We start from the raw sequence: 21173 nt of genomic DNA on the forward strand, positions 1-21173 counted from the left end.
CATCCAGTGGCTACTGTTCTGGATTACAACTCGGCGACTAAAAGAAATACCCATGAGTCCACACTGACTTAAGTAAATAATTGAAAGACTAAATAAATGGGGAAGAAGGGACAGATCTTCTCTAATAAGATTATATGTAATGGAAATAGAAAAATTCCTAAATGTGACATGGGATCCAGAATTGAATTATAAAATTTTAAAAAGATATAAGGGAAAAACTTATGAAATACAAATAAAATTTGAAGTTTAGTTAACTGTAGTATAACAATGTTAATTTCCTGGTTTTGATCATTTTACTTTAGTGAAATAACATGTTAACATTAGGGGAACTAAATGAAGAGTTTATGGGATACTCTCCATACTATATACAACTTTTCTGTAAGTCTAACTTATTTCAAAATAAAAATTAAATTTAATGCTGCTATCACTTTCTGCTCAGGGTCATAAATGATATGAAGTTTTATGGCCAAAACTTGAACACCGCTGCCCTCAGGCTCAGTGACTGAGCTGGAGATATTTCCAATGTCACTGAAGGACAGAAGCCACAAGCCTCCATCATAAAGCCTCATTCTGGAGTGGGCTCTCCAAGGTAGAGGCGCTATAAAAACCACTGGACTTAGAAGAGTAAAGTGCTGGGTGAGGCTGGGGTGGGAGCGGGGGGGGGGGGGGGGGGGGGGGGGAGGCAAATCTCCCAGTCAAGACAAGCCTGGAAAGCAAAATTCAAAATCCCTGAAGCAAAACACGGTCAATCCTCAGAGAATGAATCACTTTAGACAGAACAGAACTATCAGAACAATACGGAAAAGAATGAATGTAAGCACACTTAGGATTCTTAAAGAAGAAGAATATCCGGCCCTGGCCGGTTGGCTCAGCGGTAGAGCGTCGGCCTGGTGTGCAGGGGACCCAGGTTCGAATCTCGGCCCAGGATGGCCCGGGCGCTGGGGATAGCTCCTTGGCCTCTGCCCCAGGCGCTAGAGTGGCTCTGGTCGGGGCAGAGCCATGCACCGGAGGGGCAGAGCATCGCCCCCTGGTGGGCAGAGCGTCGCCCCTGGTGGGCGTGCCAGGTGGATCCCGGTCGGGCGCATGCGGGAGTCTGTCTGGCTGTCTCTCCCCGTTTCCAGCTTCAGAAAAATACAAAAAAAAAAAAAAAGAAGAATAACATCCACTAAACAATAACTTGTGAAACAAAAATAGGTAAAATGAAACAAGAACAGGTACACATGAAAAAGTAACAAAAGAATTTCAGAAAATGAAAATATAGCAGATAATCTTTAGTATCCAAATCTAAATTTAACTTGAACTTATTGTAATTAGAATTACTTTTCATTTAAAGACTTTAAGAGCTCAATTTTTCAGTTTTGCTTTTCTGTGTTATTTGGAAGAATTTTATATAGAGGCAGATATGAATTTTGGCTTAAAGCCCTCTTAAAATGATCAATGTTCAATGCACTTGCTTGTCTTAGAATTTAGCTCTGCTCTTTTTTCTTTCTTCTAGATGTTTTGTAGCCAATCCATTTTCTACCAGTAGTCAAAGTGATATATTTTGTCCTATTGATTGAGTTAAAAAAAATTTTTTAATGGCTCCCAACTCAGTCCTGAAAAGATCTAAAATTCAGGGACATATCTTAAACTTGAGGTTATTTCGGAGTGGTGCACCTGCCCATGTTGCATGTAAAAGGTTCTGTGTCCCCCATTGTGAGCTATGGCTGAGGAAACACAATGAGCATCTACCTTCCAGAGCCACCGCAAATCTCAGATGGTAGAAAAGTTCAAGCCCCACTCATGACTCACTGTAAGCTGCAGTGGCAACTCCTCTTCCTATGGGGCCTTTGGAGGTGCACAGCTCAGAACCATCTATTTTCATTGAGCCCTGGGCAGCTTCAGTGCCCTCACTACCACAAGACAAGCCACCCTAGGTACCCTAGGGCCTCCCTGTTACATCAGAGCTCTTCTATGCCCCCCCCCCACTCCCTTCCCCTTTGGTAACTGCCATACTATTGTCTGTCTCTATAATTTTTTTGTTTGTTCATTTGTTGCTTTCTGCTTTATATCCCACCTAAGGAGTGAAATTATATGGTTGTTTTTTTCATCTGATTTACTTCATTTAGCATGATATTCTCAAGACCCATCCATGTTGCACAAATGGCATCTTTTATTCTTTTCTTACGGGTGAGTAGTATTCCATTGTACACATGCACATTTTCTTTAACCAATCATATATCAAAGGACACTTGAGTTGTACATGTCTTGGCCACCATGAATGCTTCAGATGCTTCAATGCAAGGATTGCTGAGATGTGTTTGTGTGCTGAGCAAGGATTCCCTTGTTGAATTATGGCTGTCCTACTTGTAACTTCAAAAGGAGAGACCTGGAGGACCTCTCATGCCACCATGCTGCTCTCTTCTGCCATTTTTTTTTTCTTCTGCCATTTTTTAAGGAGAGAAGATCTGAGGCATTACTTTACACCTGGTTGCCATAACTAATATCCTTCTACATGAGTCACAACCACTCTCAACCCCAAAATACTCAGCAGTTCTGATGGCCAATGTCCTTACCAGAGACAAGGCTATAACACTGGCCTGGATCCTTATTCATTGGCCTGGACTCCCATACAACAGACCTTCAGACCAAGTCAGCCATTTCAGCCAAAGAGGTGCACCAGTGGCTCCTGACTGGTCTCACGATGAACCTTGCCATCGCTGAGCAGCAGCGAGTCCAACAGAACAATGAAATGGCCTACTGAAGACTTAGCTGAGGCATTGATGGGGGCCATATCTCATGGGCTTGAGCTTCTGTCCTCCAGTATGCAGTATGTGCCTTTAACTGACAACATCCTTATTGCTGTATCTCGTATAACTGCAGCAGATGAGGCCAAGAGTGCCCCTGCTCACTGTCCAACAGAGTAACCCCTCGCAGAGTTTGTGCTTCCCATTCCCATACACTCAGCCTCAGCTGGGTTAGTGGTAGTGGTTCTAGAATCCAGGGTGAGGGGAGAATGTGACACAATAAGGCTTCCCACTGAACCAAAAGTTCTCTACCACTTGGTCATGTTTGACTCCTCATACCAGTGACAAACAGGTCAAGAAAGGAGTCACTAGCCTAACCAGGCAGTGGCACAGTGGATAGAGCATTGGACTGGGATGCAGAGGACCCAGGTTTGAAACCCCAACATCGCTGACTTGAGGATGGGCTCACAAGCTTGAGCACAGGGTTAATGCCTTGAGCATGGGATCACAGACATGACCCTATGGTTGCTGGCTTGAGCCCAAAGGTTGCTGGCTTGAGCAAGGGGTCATTTGCTTTGCTGTAGCCCCCCCCCAAACTCCCACCAAGGCACATATGAGAAAGCAATCAATGAACAACTGAGGAACCACAACAGAAAACTGATGCTTCTCATCTCTCTCCCTTCCTGTCTGTCTGTCCCTATCTATCCCTCTCTCTGTCCTTCTCTCTGTCTCTGTCACACATAAAAAAAAAGAAAGAAAGAAAGGAGTCACCATACTGTTGGGGTCACTGATACTAATTGCCACAAAGAGTTAGTTAGTGGGTGATAGATAAAATGACTACTACATATGGGTGATAGATAAAATGTCTACTCAGCCACCATCTTTCTTAAGAACAATGCAAGCCTGAAGGAGGAAGAAGGCCTTGCCTACTCAGGAATCCGGCTCAGACCTTCCTTGTAGCTGGATGCTGACAGGGACAATTGGATCAGGGAGCAGACAATTTTGAGGAAATGTGGCGCCACTTCCAACCACAAAAGGAAGAAGTTATCTTGCAGCTGCCTTTGTCCAAGGCCCTTTGACAAATCCATATGACACCCCCCACCCACCTCTACCCACTCCCACTCCCATGTCCCATCCTTCCCTCGGGGCTGACACCCTTTGCTGGTGTCAGCCCACCTGCACCCAGGCATTTTTTAAATAACTTTTCTTTTGGAACACACTAGCCTTATGTTTTTGGCTCGGTTAGTAGTTTCTGCCTGTGAATGGGGATAAGAGAAGAATGTCTGAATAGAGCCTATGAGATGAGTTGGGTCCTCCCTTAAAACGTCCATGTCTGGTAATGCTTGTTAATGGGCAAGGCAACAGGCAACTCAGACACCTCAGGGTAAAAACTTCATAGACCAGCCAAAGTGCTAAGACAGAGTGAAGAGGATCTAGACTAGGTGGTGAAGAAGGATGATAACGAATTATCAGTGACAGTGTTAGGACACAGCAGCAAAGAATGAGCTTGTTTCACAACCTTCTTGTTTCAGTTCTCCAGGCAACCCCAGCGGGACACCAGGAAGGGGACTCTGATTTGTCTTCTCAGGAGAGTGCAGGTCCCCACACCGCAGTAGGAGAACTGGTACCATGGGAGGGCACGAGCGGACCTGAGTATAGCAAGGTGTGGGGAGTACTGGACACAGACCTTGTGTGCTTTCTCAGCTTCCCTCAACTGCCTCCTTCTCTGTCTCTCTCAGTGGGCGCCTCATCCTCGCCCAGCTGTCACTCTACTACTGGACTTGCATATAATGTCACAGTGAGAAATGGGAGATGGAAGTGAATGGGGCAGGTAAACTCCCACTCCCTTCTTCCCTCTATGGACTGACTGCTCAGAGTATACCTTCTGAGCAGCTGCACCAGACCTGTACTCTGTGTTTCTCTCCAGCTCTCTGAAACAACATCCAGTGAAGTGATGCACTGTGCTGCCTTGTCACTTATCTTTTGTTTGCTTAGTTTCTGTTTCTGTCTCACCACCTTGGGATTGCCTTTCCAAGCAAACATTGCCTTAGGCTCTGTTTTCTAGACAACCTTCACAGAAATGTGGATGGGGAAAAAAAAAGAAGAAAAGAAAAATTGACAGGGCAGCAAATTTGAATCCAGAAACGTGGAAAGACAAAAGCTATTAACTGAACACAACCAACAAATGGTGGTTTATCCATTTGGTGGTTTCCAAATGGCGGGCTATTATACAAGCAATGAGAATAAACGCATTAGAACTACATATAACAAACAACCTGGAAGAACCTCTCAAATACAATGTTGAGCAGAAGCCAGACACAAACAGAATGTATTGTGTGGTTCCACTTATAGAAGTACAACAGACAAAACTAAGCCCTGGGTGAAAAGACAGCAGTTACCCTTGAGGGAACAGCAACTAAAAGGAGCTCGTGGGGGGCTGGTCATGTTTTATTTCTCTAATAGGGGTGATGGTTATTCAGTGTGTTCACTTTGTGAATACTCCCTGAGCTGCACACTTACTTGCCTACTTTTCTCTATGCATATTGTACTTTGTTAAAAGTTTATATTTAAAAGATCAGGGATGGGGAGAATTCTTTCCTGGCCATGGTGGCAGCAGCAATGACTGGTTCTCATGGGCAGCAGAGGTAGTAGTGCCTGGTGACATCAACATCAAGTGCCTGGGTAGCAGCGTCTCCTCCAGAGTGGTTCTGTGACATGACTTGAGTCATGGGTCTGACTTCCCAGCCTGCCTTGTTCTTACCTCTCCTGTAAGAGCTCTGTTCACCTGCCTTTTCAGGGAGCCTGTGAGCTCCTGATGAGCCTTCCAGTCATACATTGTTTGCTTAAAATATCCAGAGCTGGTTTTCTGTTGTTCTTGACTAACCTCCTGGCACACATAGGCAGTGGCTGCAGAAGGGATGTCAGAAGGCAGGGAGGGCAGTGAAGAAGGTCGTACAAAAGACACAGGCAGGAGAAGCAGCAGTTTTCAGTTCTTCTACATCTCAGGCCACAGGGATGCTGTTAGGATCCTTCTGGGTCTAAGTCATGATGCTTAGTTCATTCATTCTAACTACTACATCCTGGTGGCTTACCTTAGAGGTATCTCACATGGATTAACCATTTAAGATGTGCTAAGAAAGGTAGGAAGGTTACCTCCTTGTGCCAGATGCAGAGGCTGACGCTAGGAGATGTGGACAGCTCACTGGAGGTCCCAGAGGGGACCAGACTACTAGAGCCAGGCCCACGCAACCACCCTCAACCCTGCCTCTTACCACTAGTCTGCATGGACTTGCCCCCCAGGTTTTATCTGTACTCTCAAAAGTCATCAAAGCTGGTTGGATGGCGGTACCATTCAGAAAATGCTCAACATCAGAATTGGCCTGTCCAACAGAGGCATCTACTGTGCGGTGTTTGCTCTAGAGATGAGACTGTCACTATGAGACCTGACACCATTTTATTTTGCTTCTGGCCTCATTCTTTGCCACTTAACGTTTCCCTTGAGAAATGTTAAGTAAATGCCACTATAAATTCTACAGGAAGGATTTTTCTAATGTAATTTTAAACATAAAAATTTTTAAAAAAGGACTTTGGAGCCATCCTCCAGTTATTGAAGTTCATGTTGCTACATTTTTTACACCAATGGAAAATGATCAACAGTAATTTTTAACCACAGTATACTTGTCAATACAATTTACATCTAGGTAATAAATACTTCACTTTGTATAAGAGTCTGTCACAAACATGACTCTTTGATCCTCACAGGGGCTTGTAAAACGGGCAATACATAGAGAGGATAAGGTAGATATAGCATGTTAACAACTGGCAGATCTGAAGGACACATAGGAGCTCTTTGTACTATTCTTGTAACCCTCCTCTCAACTTCAAATCTTTTCAAATAAACAAAAGGTTTATTTTTAAAAATCTGAGGAAAAACAGCAACAATTACAATGAATAGACCTTAACTGGATCCTGATATCTAGAAACTATAAAAAACAATTTTTTTGATCAATGGGAAAATTTTAATATCAACAGACTGCATATTTGATAATATTAAGGAATTATTAATTTTTAGAGACAATTATGCCATTTTGATCGTTTTTTAAAAACCTTCATATATAAAGAGATATATACTGAAATACTTAGGTCATTGTTAAAATTATTATTTTTAGCTTAGTTATTAAAATTAAAGATATCTGAGATTTGCTCCAAATTAAGTGAGACTAGAGAGGCCACAGACTGACCCTAAGGTGGGACTTGCTGACACTGGGTGATGGGGACACAGGATTCATTATACCAACATCTCTACTTTTATGTGTTTGAAAATTTCCATAATAAAAAATAAAATCCATTTAAGATCCCAGCTGTTTTGAATTCTACCTTGTGTATAGCCAACAGCCAATAGCAGTGCTGAGTGACTTTGGTGACAAAGGGGTTTCTTGAGGCCCAGTGAGCCAGGCACAGGAATGAGGCTGCCTCAGAGTAAAGAAGGAAGGATGACAGGTCCCTAGGCCACAGGGTTGGGTCTATAGAGCATAGCCGTAGGCCTGTAAATCCAAATTCTCCTGCACAGAACAACTCAGGAGACTTGAACAGATTTTTTTTTTTAAATCATCATATAACCTCTAGAGCTGCAGCCACAATCTACAGCATGTTCCAGCAACCTTGATTCTTCCTTTCACAAGGGAGCTGTTAACTTAAAAACCCAGCAGCACTAAAACATACCCTTCAAAAATACTATACTAAGAAAAGGAGATTCTGAAAAAGAAAGTCAGTTCCTAAGGCAAGCAGAAGACAGAAATGCCATGAATTAGAGGTTAATTAAGGAAACACTTGAGTCAAAATTGAACATACCAAGACTGATTACAAATTTAAATGCATAGATTACGCATTTACAGATCGGTTGGCAAGACCCATGATTCATTCAGGAATTCTACTCTTTCTCTTCATGGCCTCTAGTATTGTAGGCATTGATATTAACATTAGATGAAATAATCTTACATAAAAGTGACTCAATCAAGCCTCAACTGAAGCAGAAATGGCGGCTCAATTCCTGTCAGAACATGACAGCAGCTGCAAAACCAAAGGCCTCACAGCACAAGTAGCAGCAGATTCCCAGAGCAAAGCCTGTGTTAAAAAGAACCATCATCCCTACTTGGCACGTTCATTCTTTTGTTCAGTCAACATGGCAGGCCAGGCACTAGGTTCAGATCAGTGAAAAGACAGATGAGGTCCGGGCCCTCATGGGGTGATAGCTCTCTTGCGCAGGCTCGAGCCAGGGTGCTGTGGGCTGCAGTCACCTTCTGCCACATGGCCCAAGAAGAAAAACAAAAAGTCTGAACTACAGGACTACAGAGAGGAAAAGAAGAAGAAGAGCTGACATTCAAAATGAAGAAAGTGGGCCCTGGCCAGTTGGCTCAGTGGTAGAGCGTCGGCCTGGAGTGCAGGAGTCCAGGGTTCGATTTCCGGCCAGGGCACACAGGAGAAGCGCCCATCTGCTTCTTCACCCCTCCCCCTCTCCTTCCTCTCTCTCTCTCTCTCTCTTCCCCTCCCTCAACCAAGGCTCCATTGGAGCAAAGTTGGCCCGGGTGCTGAGGATGGCTCCATGGCCTCTGCCTCAGGCGCTAGAATGGCCCAGGTTGCAACAGAGCAATGCCCCAGATGGGCAGAGCATCGCCCCCTGGTGGGCGTGCCGGGTGGATCCCGGTCGGGCGCATGCGGGAGTCTGTCTGACTGCCTCCTGGTTTCCAACTTCAGAAAAATACAAAAAAACAAACAAAATGAAGAAAGTGTGCAAATAGCTGGGAAAGCTTTAGAAAACTATTCTGTATTCTCTTGAAAAAGCCTTTCACCCTTCCTGCTCTGATTGCTCTACCTTGGTCGGCAAACTGCGGCTCGTGAGCCACATGCGGCTCTTTGGCCCCTTGAGTGTGGCTCTTCCACAAAATACCACGTGCGGGCACTACCGCGATAAGGAATGTACCTACTTATATAGGTTAAGTTTTAAAATTTTGGCTCTCGCCTGACCAGGTGGTGACACAGTGGATAGAGCGTCGAACTGGGATGCGGAGGACCCAGGTTTGAGACCCCCGAGGTCGCCAGCTTGAGTGCAGGCTCATCTGCTCTGAGGAAAGCTCACCAGCTTGGACCCAAGGTCGCTGGCTCAAGCAAGGGGTTACTCGGTCTGCTGTAGCCCCACAGTCAAGGCACATATGAGAAAGCAATCAATGAACAACTAAGGTGTCGCAACGAAAAACTAATGATTAATGCTTCTCATCTCTCTCTGTTCCTGTCTGTCTGTCCCTATCTATCCCTCTCTCTGACCCTCTCTCTGTCTCTGTAAAAAAAAAAAAAAAAAATTGGCTCTCAAAAGAAATTTCAATTATTGTATTGTTGATATTTGGCTCTGTTGACTAATGAGTTTGCCAACTACTGAGAGTCTAGAAGGTTTCTGCTACATGCAACCAAAAGACCTAAAAAATCAAGACAACTGTCGACCTAATTCCTGGGCTCAATACGTCCCATGTTGATTGTTGATTCAGGGGTAAAAATTACTAGAAATATTTTTAGCTCAATTCTTGATCCAGTGATTAAAAACACTACTGCTGAAATTGTTGTCTCTGAATCAATTCTGGTCCATGCACGTCCACCTTATTCTCTTGAGATGCTCACTCTGAGGAAAGCCAGCCATCAGGTCAGTCTGGCTGTTTGAAGCCCAAACCAGCCCACGTGGACAGAACACAGGGAGGAGCCCACGTGGACAGAGCACAGGGAGGAGAAAGAGAGATGCTGGGTCAGCCTCTAGATGGTCCGGCCCCTGTCATTCTATCCCAAACACCATCTGACTGCAGCCCCATGAGAGGGCCGCAGCCAACCCCTTTCTGAATTCCCAACCAGCAGAAACAGTGAGCAATAATAAAATCAGTGTGGTTTTAAGCCTCCAAGTTACGCAGCAATAGATAACTGATCAACCTAGTGCACCTGGGTAGTCGATCCTGCCAATTGTTTGAGTGTTTGGCCAGCGTGTGATTCCCAATAGGAACAAAACTAGCTCCTCGTGAACCCTCCAGAGCAAGCACTCCTCCTGCATGGTCACATGCACAGCCAGTCCTGAAGAGAGGCGAGTCAGGCAGGGGATCTCCTGAATTAAGATAACAGGTGGAGAACCAAGAGCAAGGGCAGACTTCCCAGCTAACAGCGGTGCATGTCCAAATGACATAGCACACACAAGAGGGTCAGAGGAAGGATGGTTCCACCAGCCCAGTCATTGCAGGGGAATCCAGGCAGGTCCATGCGGAGACGACCTGGAATTAAAACTACCCTGGTAGGATGTCTGCAACAATGAAAGTCCCCTGTATGAGGGGATTGCAGATGCGGAGATCTGGAGAGAGAATGAAAGGTGTGTGGTTTGCAGAGGGAGAATGAGGTGAGTTGGGCAGAAGAAGGATCAAGAAAGGGGAAGAGGAAAGATAGGGGAAATGAGGAGGGGGGCCTGACTGGGAAGGGCACAGTGGTGAGCCCAGAGAAGCCATACACTGGATTTTAGGAAGACAGCACCTACTGCTGCTTCTAAGGACATCACTATTTGGCAGTTCCCTATGCAAACTCAGCAATGCCATCTGCCCTCTTCTTTAGGCAATGGCCCAGCAATGCAGATCAAATGGTGTGAGTCAAGACTGTTAAATCGGTATTAAAAGCACAGGGCTGTGGCTGAGCATGTGATGAGGTGTCAAGAAGAGTGAAGCTAAGTGATCAGAACTCTGAGAACTCTTAAAAATGGATACAGAGGCGGGAAAGAGTCACACTTAAAAGGAATAAACATACAGCACCCAGCATGACCCAAAACTTACTGACAGTTTGCCTCGTGTGTGTGTGTGTGTGTGTGTGTGTGTGTGTGTGTGTGTGTGTGTGTGATTAAAGCCACATCTCTGTGTGGCGACACCTGGTATGTGATTCACCACACACCAAGCTGCCAATTTCAATTTGGTTCAGAGTGTTTCCTGCCATCTCCCCCCTACATGTTAGTATCATGTAGTTGTCCAGGAAACAGGCCCATTTCCTCCATATCCCCCTTGAAATAAGCAGATATTGATCTTCATTTAAGAAGACCTTTTCACAGGTCTCTCTTTATTGACTTAGTTTGCCAACTACATCCAAGAAGACTACAGGAGGCATGAGAGCCGCATGCTTGAATACCCAGTTCCTTGGGAGCTCCCCACAGCACTTCAGCGATTTGCCTGAACCTGCTGGCCTCTTACTAAATGGCTAGGATGAATGCAGACTTCCCTTCCCCTCCCCCTCCCCCTCCCACTCCCCCTCTCCTCCCCACCTCCTCTTCATCCTCCTCCTCCATGCAGTGGTTTGATGATGGCATGTATATCTGTCTCCCACACTGCCTTGTACATTGTTGGCCCTCAATAAACGATTCAACCAAAGCTGGTATATTCTCACTGTCACATGTTCCACACTGCTCAATGGGCCCCAATCTTGGATTAATAGACCCTCCCTAAAGAAGGTGCAAGGGTCAGTAGCAGCTAGAAAACTCATACCAGACATTTTACCAAAGTCACAAGAGTACCTGCAGGTGAAGAAGGTCCATTTGGCGAGTGTACCCCAGTAGTATGCAAAAACCGAGCCATCAAAAGCCTTGGGGAAGGTATAGATCAGAAAAGTAACTCTGAAGCAAAGGGCCAACTACATGGCCAGAAAGCTCCATGGAGAAGCCCTCGGCACATAGAGCAGCAGACCCTGTGTGTGATGTGTTAGACACCCCACCCTGCGAGACTGGCATGTGCTTCCTCTGATGGAAACTGGAAGCTAAGCCACTCTGCCACTCAAAGCCAAGTGTGAGCACTCACTCTCCTTGAGCCGCAGTGAGGGTCAGCCCTGACCCATGATTGACATCACTTTTCTGACACTCCTGTTTTCAGTCAGCAATCTCCATTTCATCTTCCCCATCTTATTTCAGCAAACAAGATTTTTTTGTTTGTTTATTTTTTTATATTTTATTTATTCGTTTTTCAGAGAGAGAGGAGAGAGGAAGGGGGTTGCAGGGAGCATCAAGTCCCACACATGCCTAGACCAGGCAAGCCCAGTGTTCCAGGTCAGCGCTTTATCCACTGCACCGCCACAGGTCAGGTAGCAAACAAGTTTTGAAAATTGAAAATAAATGAAGAAAAATCGAAGTTGTACTACCATATTTGGCTTTCTGAAATCCCATAGAATCACAGGCCATGCTTATAATTCACTCACTCATCCATTCAGACTAACCAAGCTACTGAGGGCTACTAGTGGCAAAGCACCTGCTAGGCTCCATGTAGAATACAAAGATGCCGTTGAACTTGACCAGTGTCCCTTTGACACAAAGCTGTCTGCAGAGATGCCCCAACACTCCCTGTAAACACACAGAGGTCCCTGGATCAGTTGGGGGCCACTGTGGGTATTTCAAATGGGAGAAATCCAAGCCAGAGAACTGTGAACACAGGGCATGGAACTATTGAAAGAGTATCCTGGAGAAGAGGAGGCAACTCTAGGGTCACTGATGGGGAGCTGGCACCAGAGGGAAGATGCACTGTCCAGGGCAGACGCTGGAAGCTGGGACACCAGTTAAACAGAAGGCAGACCTGAACCACGATGTGGCACCAGGAATGGAGAGGAGGGACCAGAGGAGAGAGACAGGCAGGGAGTGGCAATTCCATCCAATGTGGGAGGAGGGAGGGAGGAGGCAGCAAGCGTGACTCAGGTTTTCAGCTGTTCATAGAGAGAAGTTAGAGGGAGGAACAGGTTTTGTGGGAAAATTATAATTTGTGTCACTAGCCCTGGCTAAGAACATTGTTGTGCATTGTGCTCCTCCAAAATATGCTGCTAGTCTACTCACTAGCAACACCTTTGTGTTATATTCTAACAAAATATACTTCAAACAAATTCATATATTATCAACCTCTGCACTCATTTCAGCCTCCTAATGGTCTCATCATATACAACACTGACCAATATTTCAAATTAAAGCTGAATCCAATCTAATAAGGCCACTATCTAGGGTGGAGACCCCAATGGCTTAACCTGCAGACTTGCAGGTTAAGTGTTCACATTTTCAGGAACACTTTCCATCTCTATCCGTCAAAGATCACTGATATTGAAAACACTATTTCCTGGCACCCAGTCTCCATGAGAGTTTGCCCTTGAGAATTGGCCTCATTGGAGGAATGAACCATCCTAGAGGCAAAGATGTCTTGGAGTGCCATCTCCGTTACCTGGCCAATACCCCAAAAAGGGTCCAGTTCGCCAAATGTTCAGTGGTCTTCCTTAGCCAGAGGACTTCCAAAAGTTCCTTTCACTTGACTTCAGCCTTCTTTCTTATAGACTCAGACTAATTCCTTTGAGGCCTTCCTTGATAACTGGCTTAGCCATTCCTACCATAGATCCTTTTGAACAATACATTAATTAAAACAAATGTTTCTGTTTGAAATCACTTCCTGGTAAACAAATGTCATGCATAATGTTATCAAATAGGCAACTGCTATACAACGAAACAGAATTTTGCTTAACCAAATCAGTTTTGTTATTAATATGGATAAAACTTATGTTTGGCACACTCTTTCCATAAGGACTTGCTAAAGCAAATCCCTTTTAAAATTCCACATCATTTATTATTTTTTCCCTAATTTTATGTAATTACAAGTTCCCTATGAGATAAGTACTGGGAATGAATATTTTAAAATGGGAACTACCAAAAAAGAAGGGAGGGAGGGAGGAAAGGGAAAGGGGAAAGGGGAAAGGGAAGGGGAAGGGGAAGGGGAAGGGGAAGGGGAAGGGAAGGGAAGGGAAGGGAAGGGAAGGGAAGGGAAGGGAAGGGGGAGGGAGAGAGGGAGGGAGGAAGGAAGCAAGGGAGAAAGGAAGGAGAAGGGAAAGGGAAAGGGAAGGGGAGGGGAGGGGAGGGGAGGGGAGGGAAGAAGACTGAGCACAAAACTGTATTTTCTTTATTGGTATCCAAACAGAGATGTGATTAAGAATGCCAAGCATGGAATAAGAAACTGATCTCCTGTATTTATTTATGTTCCTACCACATTGTTGGGAAGAAGTAAAAACCTGCTAACAATTACTCATATCTCCCAGAAATTCTTTCTATATGTGACAATATTTACAAAAAGCCTTTTTATTCCTGATAATATAAATGTTACCAAGCCCAGCTATTTAACATTATGTACTGTCTCCCTTAGAATAAGCTTAAGTGATGAAATGAGCTTTCCAAGCAAAATTGGCAGAAGTACCTGAGGAAGCCACACAGTATAGGTAGAAAGCCTAATACAAACTCCCAGTGATTTTCTATTAAGATAAAAATAATGCAGGCTGAAATGCAGGTCAGGACTGTGATATGCCACAGTACAGTATATCCATTTGATTTGCAAAGTCAATGCTGACAATATCAAGTTTTACAAAGGCTACAGATCCACAAAATCTCTTATTAATTACAGGTGGGAGTCTAAAGTACTACAAGTACTTAAGAAAACAGTTTAGCATTACCCAAGGCGAACATTCACACTGTCTATATCCCAGCAATTTTGCCCAAGCCACATTTCAACATTTCATAGTCATCCATCAAGAGAAATATGCATGGATAAAGAGTGCTACACTCCCATTCTGGACTGTTTATAAAGCAGTCAAAATAAGTCCCCCAAAATCATGCTGTAAAATACCTTTTATAGTTAAAGATTGAAATGAAAAATGTTTTTTCTTAATGGCATGTAGATGAGATAATACTAAATAAAAAAGAGAGAAAGTAGATGATGACTAGGATTTGGGATGGTGGTTATCCTGGAGGGGGGAAGGTGGGAGGATGGGGAGGAAGCTCAGGAAATGTGTGCCCACATTTTCTCTGAACACATTAGTTTTAAAAAATATATTAAAGTGGTCTTTCCAAAAAGACAGCCTGTAAGAGAAACGCCTCTCTGCCAGCCACAGCATACACCAGCAGGTAAACTTGACTCTACCTGGCCCCTAAGGAAAGATCACGAATAAAACTTCTTTCACTGTTTTCAGCTCACAGGCACCTGAGTCTTGCCTCTATCCCAGCCACACACACTTGAAGAGCTACTGAGAGCTGGAGGGTCGGGGAGAGTGGGAAAAAAAATAACACATATGCCTGGTGCAGGGCACAGAACAGGCCCTGGATAACGCACCCTGCTGCTGTCAATTATGAGCGACAGGCCTGGAGGGCACTCAGTCCTTGACCCCAGCAGGCAGGATGGCCATGCCTGGTCTAGAAGTCAGGATTCAGATCAGAAGCAAGGACAGGAAAGTGGTGTCAAACATCTAGAGTGCTAAGAGGCATGAGGAGGGGCCGACCAAAGTGTTTTCCAGAAGGCAGAACTGGAGCCCATGGAAGAAGTGGGAATTCTGACTCCGCGTCCAAGTGTCTTTCCTGCACAGAGAGACTTACTCATCTCCAGCGGCATTTAGGCACAGCCTGAAGCTGAGCGTCTCTGAGTGAGCCTCTTCACTCAGCCTTAGTTTCCTTCTTATAAAGTGGAAATGAGGACATTTTCATGGCCGGCCTCACGTGGGACTAAATGAGAGCACAGGGCTGTACAAATATCAGAAATAATCATTCTTCTCAGGTGAATCAAGCAACAATTCTGCCCACCTTAGAACCTACAAATGTCCAAAACTGAAAGCTACAGAGATGATCTGTGCAAGCACACACAAGAAACGTGTTCCCACAGCTTCCTCCCCCCAAACCAGTCATTGTCCCCACAACCTTATCACAAACAGTAAGACTTTTTCTTAGTTACACAGAGAATCTGCACATTCGAGATTACCGTGCAATGCCAACTGTCTGTACGGGCACACATCAGAGATACTGCAGGTTTGGTTCTACACCACTACAGTAAAGGCAATATCGCAATAAAGCAAGTCATAATCTGTTAGCTGGTGGAGGGTCTTGCCTCCAATTTGTAAAGAACGCAAGAAGTGCAATAAAGCAAATCACAATACAACGAGATTTGCCTGTACAAGTTATTTTAAAGAAAAGATGGGGCATCTTTGCTCTTTCAATAAAAGTCAAACAAAAATGCATGAGGTAAAGTTTTACTTCCACTAAAACTCCCTGCCACTGTGAGACCCTGTACTTGTAAACATGACTTTGACTCCTCTAGGTTAGTAGTACCTGGTAAAATACAGATAACTCAGAAATGCTGAACTCAAGGACAAGTGGGACACATCTGGGTCAGGCTCAGATTTCAAAATACAAAAGGCCAGGATCAGAATCTCTGTGTGAGGTGTATTAGTACAGCCAGATGGGCAGAGGGGCACCAATACACCACATGAAAAGGGCACATTAGAAACACATGTCAGATTTCTCCACTGCCAGGAATTAAAGACAATGATACCCATTTTGGAGTGGGAACCATCAGTTAAGTTCAGTGGAGTTCCCAAATTCTCAGGTGCACCACAGACTCAACCATCATCTAGCCATGTTCCAAAAAGGCTAGGAAAGACCATATAATCCTATGGTGGGTGACCTGAAGGGACAGTGACTCCCCAAGTGAAGTGAGCAAATAGCAAGGCAGGGCCCTCTTATTTGCGATGAAAATGGAGCAGTGCTTCTCAGGCTACATCAGGAACAGCATCACCTGGGAACTTGTTAGAAATGCCAAAACTCAGGCTCCTCCTAGATCCACTGCATCAGAAACTCAGGAGGTAGGGCCAGGACTGTGTTTCAACAAGCTGGTCAGGGAAATCTGATGCCTGCTCAGGTTTGAGAACCAATGATATAAAAAGTGATCTGAGATCTCAGAGTTTAAACCAATCATAAAAAGGTAACACACCAAGGGAGAAAGCCTTTAGTATCTTTCTCTTATCAACCATTTTGGTGGGCAAACAGTGTTAGCTATCCCGCCACTGAACTTCAATTCTGAATCCCAGCTGCTTCTGGAACGAGGAAGGTCACAGCAGAATGCTTCCTGAATCTCCACAGAATGCCAAGACAGGCTCCTGAAGGTCAGGAGCTGTGTCTCCTACATCTGTGAGTCTGCTGTGTCCAGCCCAAGGCCTGGCAACTAGCAGGCATTGGGAAAGGTGGGAAATAGAGTGACCAACTAAGGAAGGAACCCTTAAATAGGTCCCAAGTACTGAACAAGGTTACTGTCCACCTCAATCCCTAACACAATGATTTTAGCTCCTGAACCAGAAAGCTCCTAAATCAAGGACTTGGGGGGGGGGGGGGTCTGACTCTGGCTAACTGCCCTGGTTTTCACAACTATCAAGACCAGAAGGAGGCCTGACCTGTGGTGGCGCAGTGGATAAAGCCTTGCCCTGGAACACTGAGGTCACTGGTTTGAAACCCAGGGCTTGCTCTGTCAAGGCACATATGGGAGTTGATGCTTCCTGCTCCTCCCCACTTCTCTCTCTCTCTCTCCTCCCTAAAATAAATAAATAAAATTAAAAATAATTTTAAAAAATATTTTTTTAAAAAAAGACCAGAAGGGCCCCGAGGCCTCAGATCACTCCCTCACTTCACCTCCCTGCTCACACTTTAAACCTACTTGGCTTGCCAGAGGTCGTGTCCACAGGGGGCTCCCTGCCAGAGGTCAGGGCCCCCAGCCCTAGGAGGTTGGCTGAAGCTATTACTTCTGCAGGTATGTTCCCAAATATCCCTGGGCTAGTAGTGGTGTCCTCCAACCCCAGATGCCCTCTGTCACCATCACCGCAGCATCACCACCCTCCAAACGCAGATGACCCACCGTGGCACTTTCCTACCTGTAGTAAGACAGCAGGCCGTTGCTGAGCACGAACCAGCGGCGCTGGTAACCCTTCAGGTAGTTGGTCCACTTGAGGAGCCAGCCCTTGAAGCTGTCCAGAGGCAGTGAGGCCTTTGGGCCAGTGGAATTCGTGCCAGCCCCTGACACTGTAACTCCAAAAGACATCCTTATCGGTCCTGGTCGCAGAAGAGGTGGGGGCTTGGCCACTGGCTGCGATCCTGACTCGGGTCTGATAGAAGGCATGTTCCCCGCTACTGGCCCCAGCGCCGGTGACTGTTCAGGTGAAGCCTTGGTGGATTGCCCTGACCCTATACTTGAGTCAAACTCCTGCCAGGGCGCCGACCTCGGCAGCAGTTCCGATTCTTGTTTGTATCCTGGTCTTGGCGAAGACGTCTTCGCCGACTCAGGCTGCACTGGTTCCGAAGCTGGCTCCGACACTCGTTCTGCCACCGCCTCCCGCTCGGGCTGGGGCAGTGGCTGGGGCTTCGGCTTCGGCTCCGCTCCGGAGCCGGACGTGGAAGCGCTCATGCTCGGTGCCGCCGTGTGGCACGACAGGCAGGGAACAACCGTGAACAGCGACGAAAGCCCGCGGGAGCGGCCGCCGCAGCCGCCGCCTCGGCACAGAGCGGCCGCTTTCCCCATAGAGCCAGCCGACCCGAGCGCCGCCGAGCCAGGGGGGAGGGGGCAGTGGGAGGCGGGGGCCGGGGGCGGAGCCGGGGGCTTCACGAGCTCGCGGCGCGAGGCGGGGACGCGCGCGGGTCTCTCCTCGGTGCCGTGCTCCTGTGCCGCCTGCGTGCGCTGGTTGTTATCCTCCCGGCGTTCAGCTGGCGACACTTAGACCGGAGTCCCTCTCTGCCGTTGCCAGCGCTCGGCTCAGGGTCTGGCAATTGGAAGGCGCCCGGAAACCACCTGTGGGGCGAGAGCGTGGTGGACGGGCGATGTGGAAGGCACGGCGCTTTTCAGGCCATCATCCCTGCCTGCACCCCAGTCCGTACCAGGCGCTGGGGGAACAATGATGAATGCGGAGCCCGCTGCCTGCCAGCGCGGCCTCTGCCCGCGGGTCCCTGCGCCGGCGCTCTGTCCTGGATGGGTTCGCTTCCGAAACGCAGGAAAGTGGAGGCAAGGGGTAGGCGGCGGGGAGCAGTGGCACGTTCAGGAACCAATAAATGCGCCCGAAACACAGGGGCCCGGCCAGATGACGCTAAAAGCTGAGGCGGTAGCCCCCACCCCCAATGGCAGCCATTACCTATTTGTGGGTCCTTCTCGCTGCGACCAAACTTAGTGGCCCGAAGCCACCGCCGCCTCTACTTCCTGGGCCAGCTGGCCTCTGGTGCATGTCAGGGCACTGCAAGTGGCGACATAATTCAGGCTCTCCATAAGCTAATACAGAGTTTTTGTCTAAAAGCGGATTCTTAACTTGGACTTCCTGAGATCCCTAGGTAATCTTGGCTGGTGGACTGTGATGCTTCTGCAATAGTCTCAGAGTTACATGTCTGTGCATTTTTTCTAGGGAGAAGGTCCATAATGTTCATGGGATTCCCGAAGGATCTGTGATCCTAGAAAGGTTAAACATCACTGGTTTTAAAGAATCTATCCTAAAGGGAAAAGTCAATGGTTACTACAAATAATCAGAAATTCAAGTCGAAGGTTAGATATTGGGCTTCCATCCAGACCTTTCCAGCTCTAGACTTCTGGGCAGGCAGGCTCCCCTCTGCTCATTCCACGTGTCTTACCCTCCCCTTTTCCAGTGTTTATTCCTGATCCTTGCTCCTGACAAGACAACCTGTGCAGTAACCAGCCTCCCACAAGAAGTGACTGCAGGAGCAGAACAGACTGGAAGATCCTAGAAACAGGAGGTACAGGCACTCCCTAAGCAGAAGTCCCTGACGCCTTTGATGGTGACTCTGGACCCCCTTCCTGGGGCAGCTGCCCCTGAATGGTGGTCTTACCTGCAGCTTGCTTTGAGCTCTGTATATGTACTATATATACTTCAATTTTCTGATAGTTATGTGTATTACATTTTCAAAGTTTTAGAAACTAGTTAAATATTTTAAAGGAACCTATGTCCTAACACCTTGGGGAAGTTGCAAACTCACATAGCTTTAGGGTCCAGAGGGTGAATGCACTTGGCTTTAGGACTATAGGCAGTGGTGGGAGCTGTGGCTTGCAGACCCCAAAGTGCTTAAATTCGGTAGCATAAAAACATGGTATTGATCCAACTCAACATCCCTGTTGTCAGCCCTAAGAGGACTGTTAGTGAACAACTTCAGTTTTACCCTATTGTTAGCATGATAGAAATCATAAGTTTTGTTTAAAAACCTTTCTGGGGAGCGAGTGATTCCTTAGTGATGGCATATGGAGTATGCAGAATCTACAAAGCAACAGAAGGAAAAAGAAAATAGAAAACACCTTAGAAATAACATGGGAGCTCCAAAGAATATGGTTGGTGGTACAGGATGCAAATTTCACAAAGAAAGGGGTATAAGCCTCCTTTTTGCCAACTTGTCAGCCCCAGCTTAGCAGGAGTTCCCAGTCCAATGAGCAGAGGTGGATTAAGGTCGGTTGAGGCCCTGGGCGCCGAAGAAAATATTGAGCCCCTTAAAAAAAAGAGAGAGGGGCCCTGGCCGGTTGGCTCAGTGGTAGAGCGTCAGCCTGGCGTGCAGGAGTCCCGGGTTCGATTCCCGGCCAGGGCACACAGGAGAAGCGCCCATCTGCTTCTCCACCCCTCCCCTTCTCCTTCCTCTCTGTGTCTCTCTTCCCCTCCCGCAGCCAGGGCTCCATTGGAGCAAAGGTGGCCCGGGCACTGAGGATGGCTCTATGGCCTCTGCCTCAGGCGCTAGAATGGCTCTGGTTGCAACAGAGCAAAGCCCCAGATGGGCAGAGCATCGCCCCCTGGTGGGCATGCCGGGTGGATCCCGGTTGAGCGCATGTGGGAGTCTGTCTGACTGCCTCCCCGTTTCCAACTTCAGAAAAATACAAAAAAAAAATTTTTTTTCAAGTTGGGGTTTTGCGGGGCCCTTCAGAAGTCAGGGCCCAGGGCGTGCGCCCAGTGCGCCCACCATTAAATCTGCCTCTGCCAGTGAGAACCAGTACAGGTTAGTGGATGATGATGGCACAAGGTATGGGAAGGATTAAGTGGATCCAGTCTAGGAAGAAAGAGTTTACCCCAGGATGAGCTCTGTGATGAAGGTGGACTAGGAGCCTTGCCCTGAAGAGTATGAGCTGAATTTATTCAGGTGGAGATGGAGGGTTTATTTCTAGCAGGGTAAACACTAGAATCAAAGATTGCAATCTTTTTTTTTTTTAAAGGCATCTTTGGAGGAGAAGAGAAAGAACTCCCAAGATCTGGCTTATGGGAAGTAAGGTTGAAAAGCTAGTTTCACAGGATCTGACCCTCCCAGTTTACTCTTTGAACAAAGCTAAAGAACAATTTTCCCCCATGACCATCTCATTCTTGTAAAGCCTCCGAGAACTACCTGAGAAAGGCTTGGTTGGGGCCCCAGTGACCATTGCTCCATGACCAGGTTCTCAACAGGCTCTCACTAACTTGGGGCAGCTACAAGACCCCTAACAGGCTACGAATATATTTCAGACCAGCCTCCTCCTCCTAAAGGATTAACTGAAATATGAGGGAACAGAAAAGTGCACCCAGGCCCAGAGATGGGAGGTATATATTGCCCAGCGTCTTAGA

The 21173-nt window shown here is 46.5% G+C and overlaps 1 protein-coding gene across 2 annotated transcripts in view; it reads right to left on the bottom strand.

Moving 5' to 3' along the window:
- The window catches only part of OSBP2 (oxysterol binding protein 2), a 128653-nt gene extending 110512 nt beyond the window's left edge, over nucleotides 1-18141 (bottom strand). The window contains exon 1 of one of the 2 annotated variants that reach the window (XM_066370483.1): nucleotides 17481-18141. In XM_066370483.1, coding sequence (XP_066226580.1) covers nucleotides 17481-18124 — 644 coding nt within the window. In that variant the 5' untranslated portion in view covers nucleotides 18125-18141. The remainder of the gene's footprint in view (nucleotides 1-17480) is intronic. The other variant, XM_066370484.1, reaches the window with a different exon arrangement.
- Nucleotides 18142-21173: the final 3032 nt, after the last annotated feature.

The sequence above is a fragment of the Saccopteryx leptura genome, chromosome 2 (assembly GCF_036850995.1).
Source record: "Saccopteryx leptura isolate mSacLep1 chromosome 2, mSacLep1_pri_phased_curated, whole genome shotgun sequence".
In the NCBI taxonomy this organism is placed as follows: domain Eukaryota; kingdom Metazoa; phylum Chordata; class Mammalia; order Chiroptera; family Emballonuridae; genus Saccopteryx; species Saccopteryx leptura.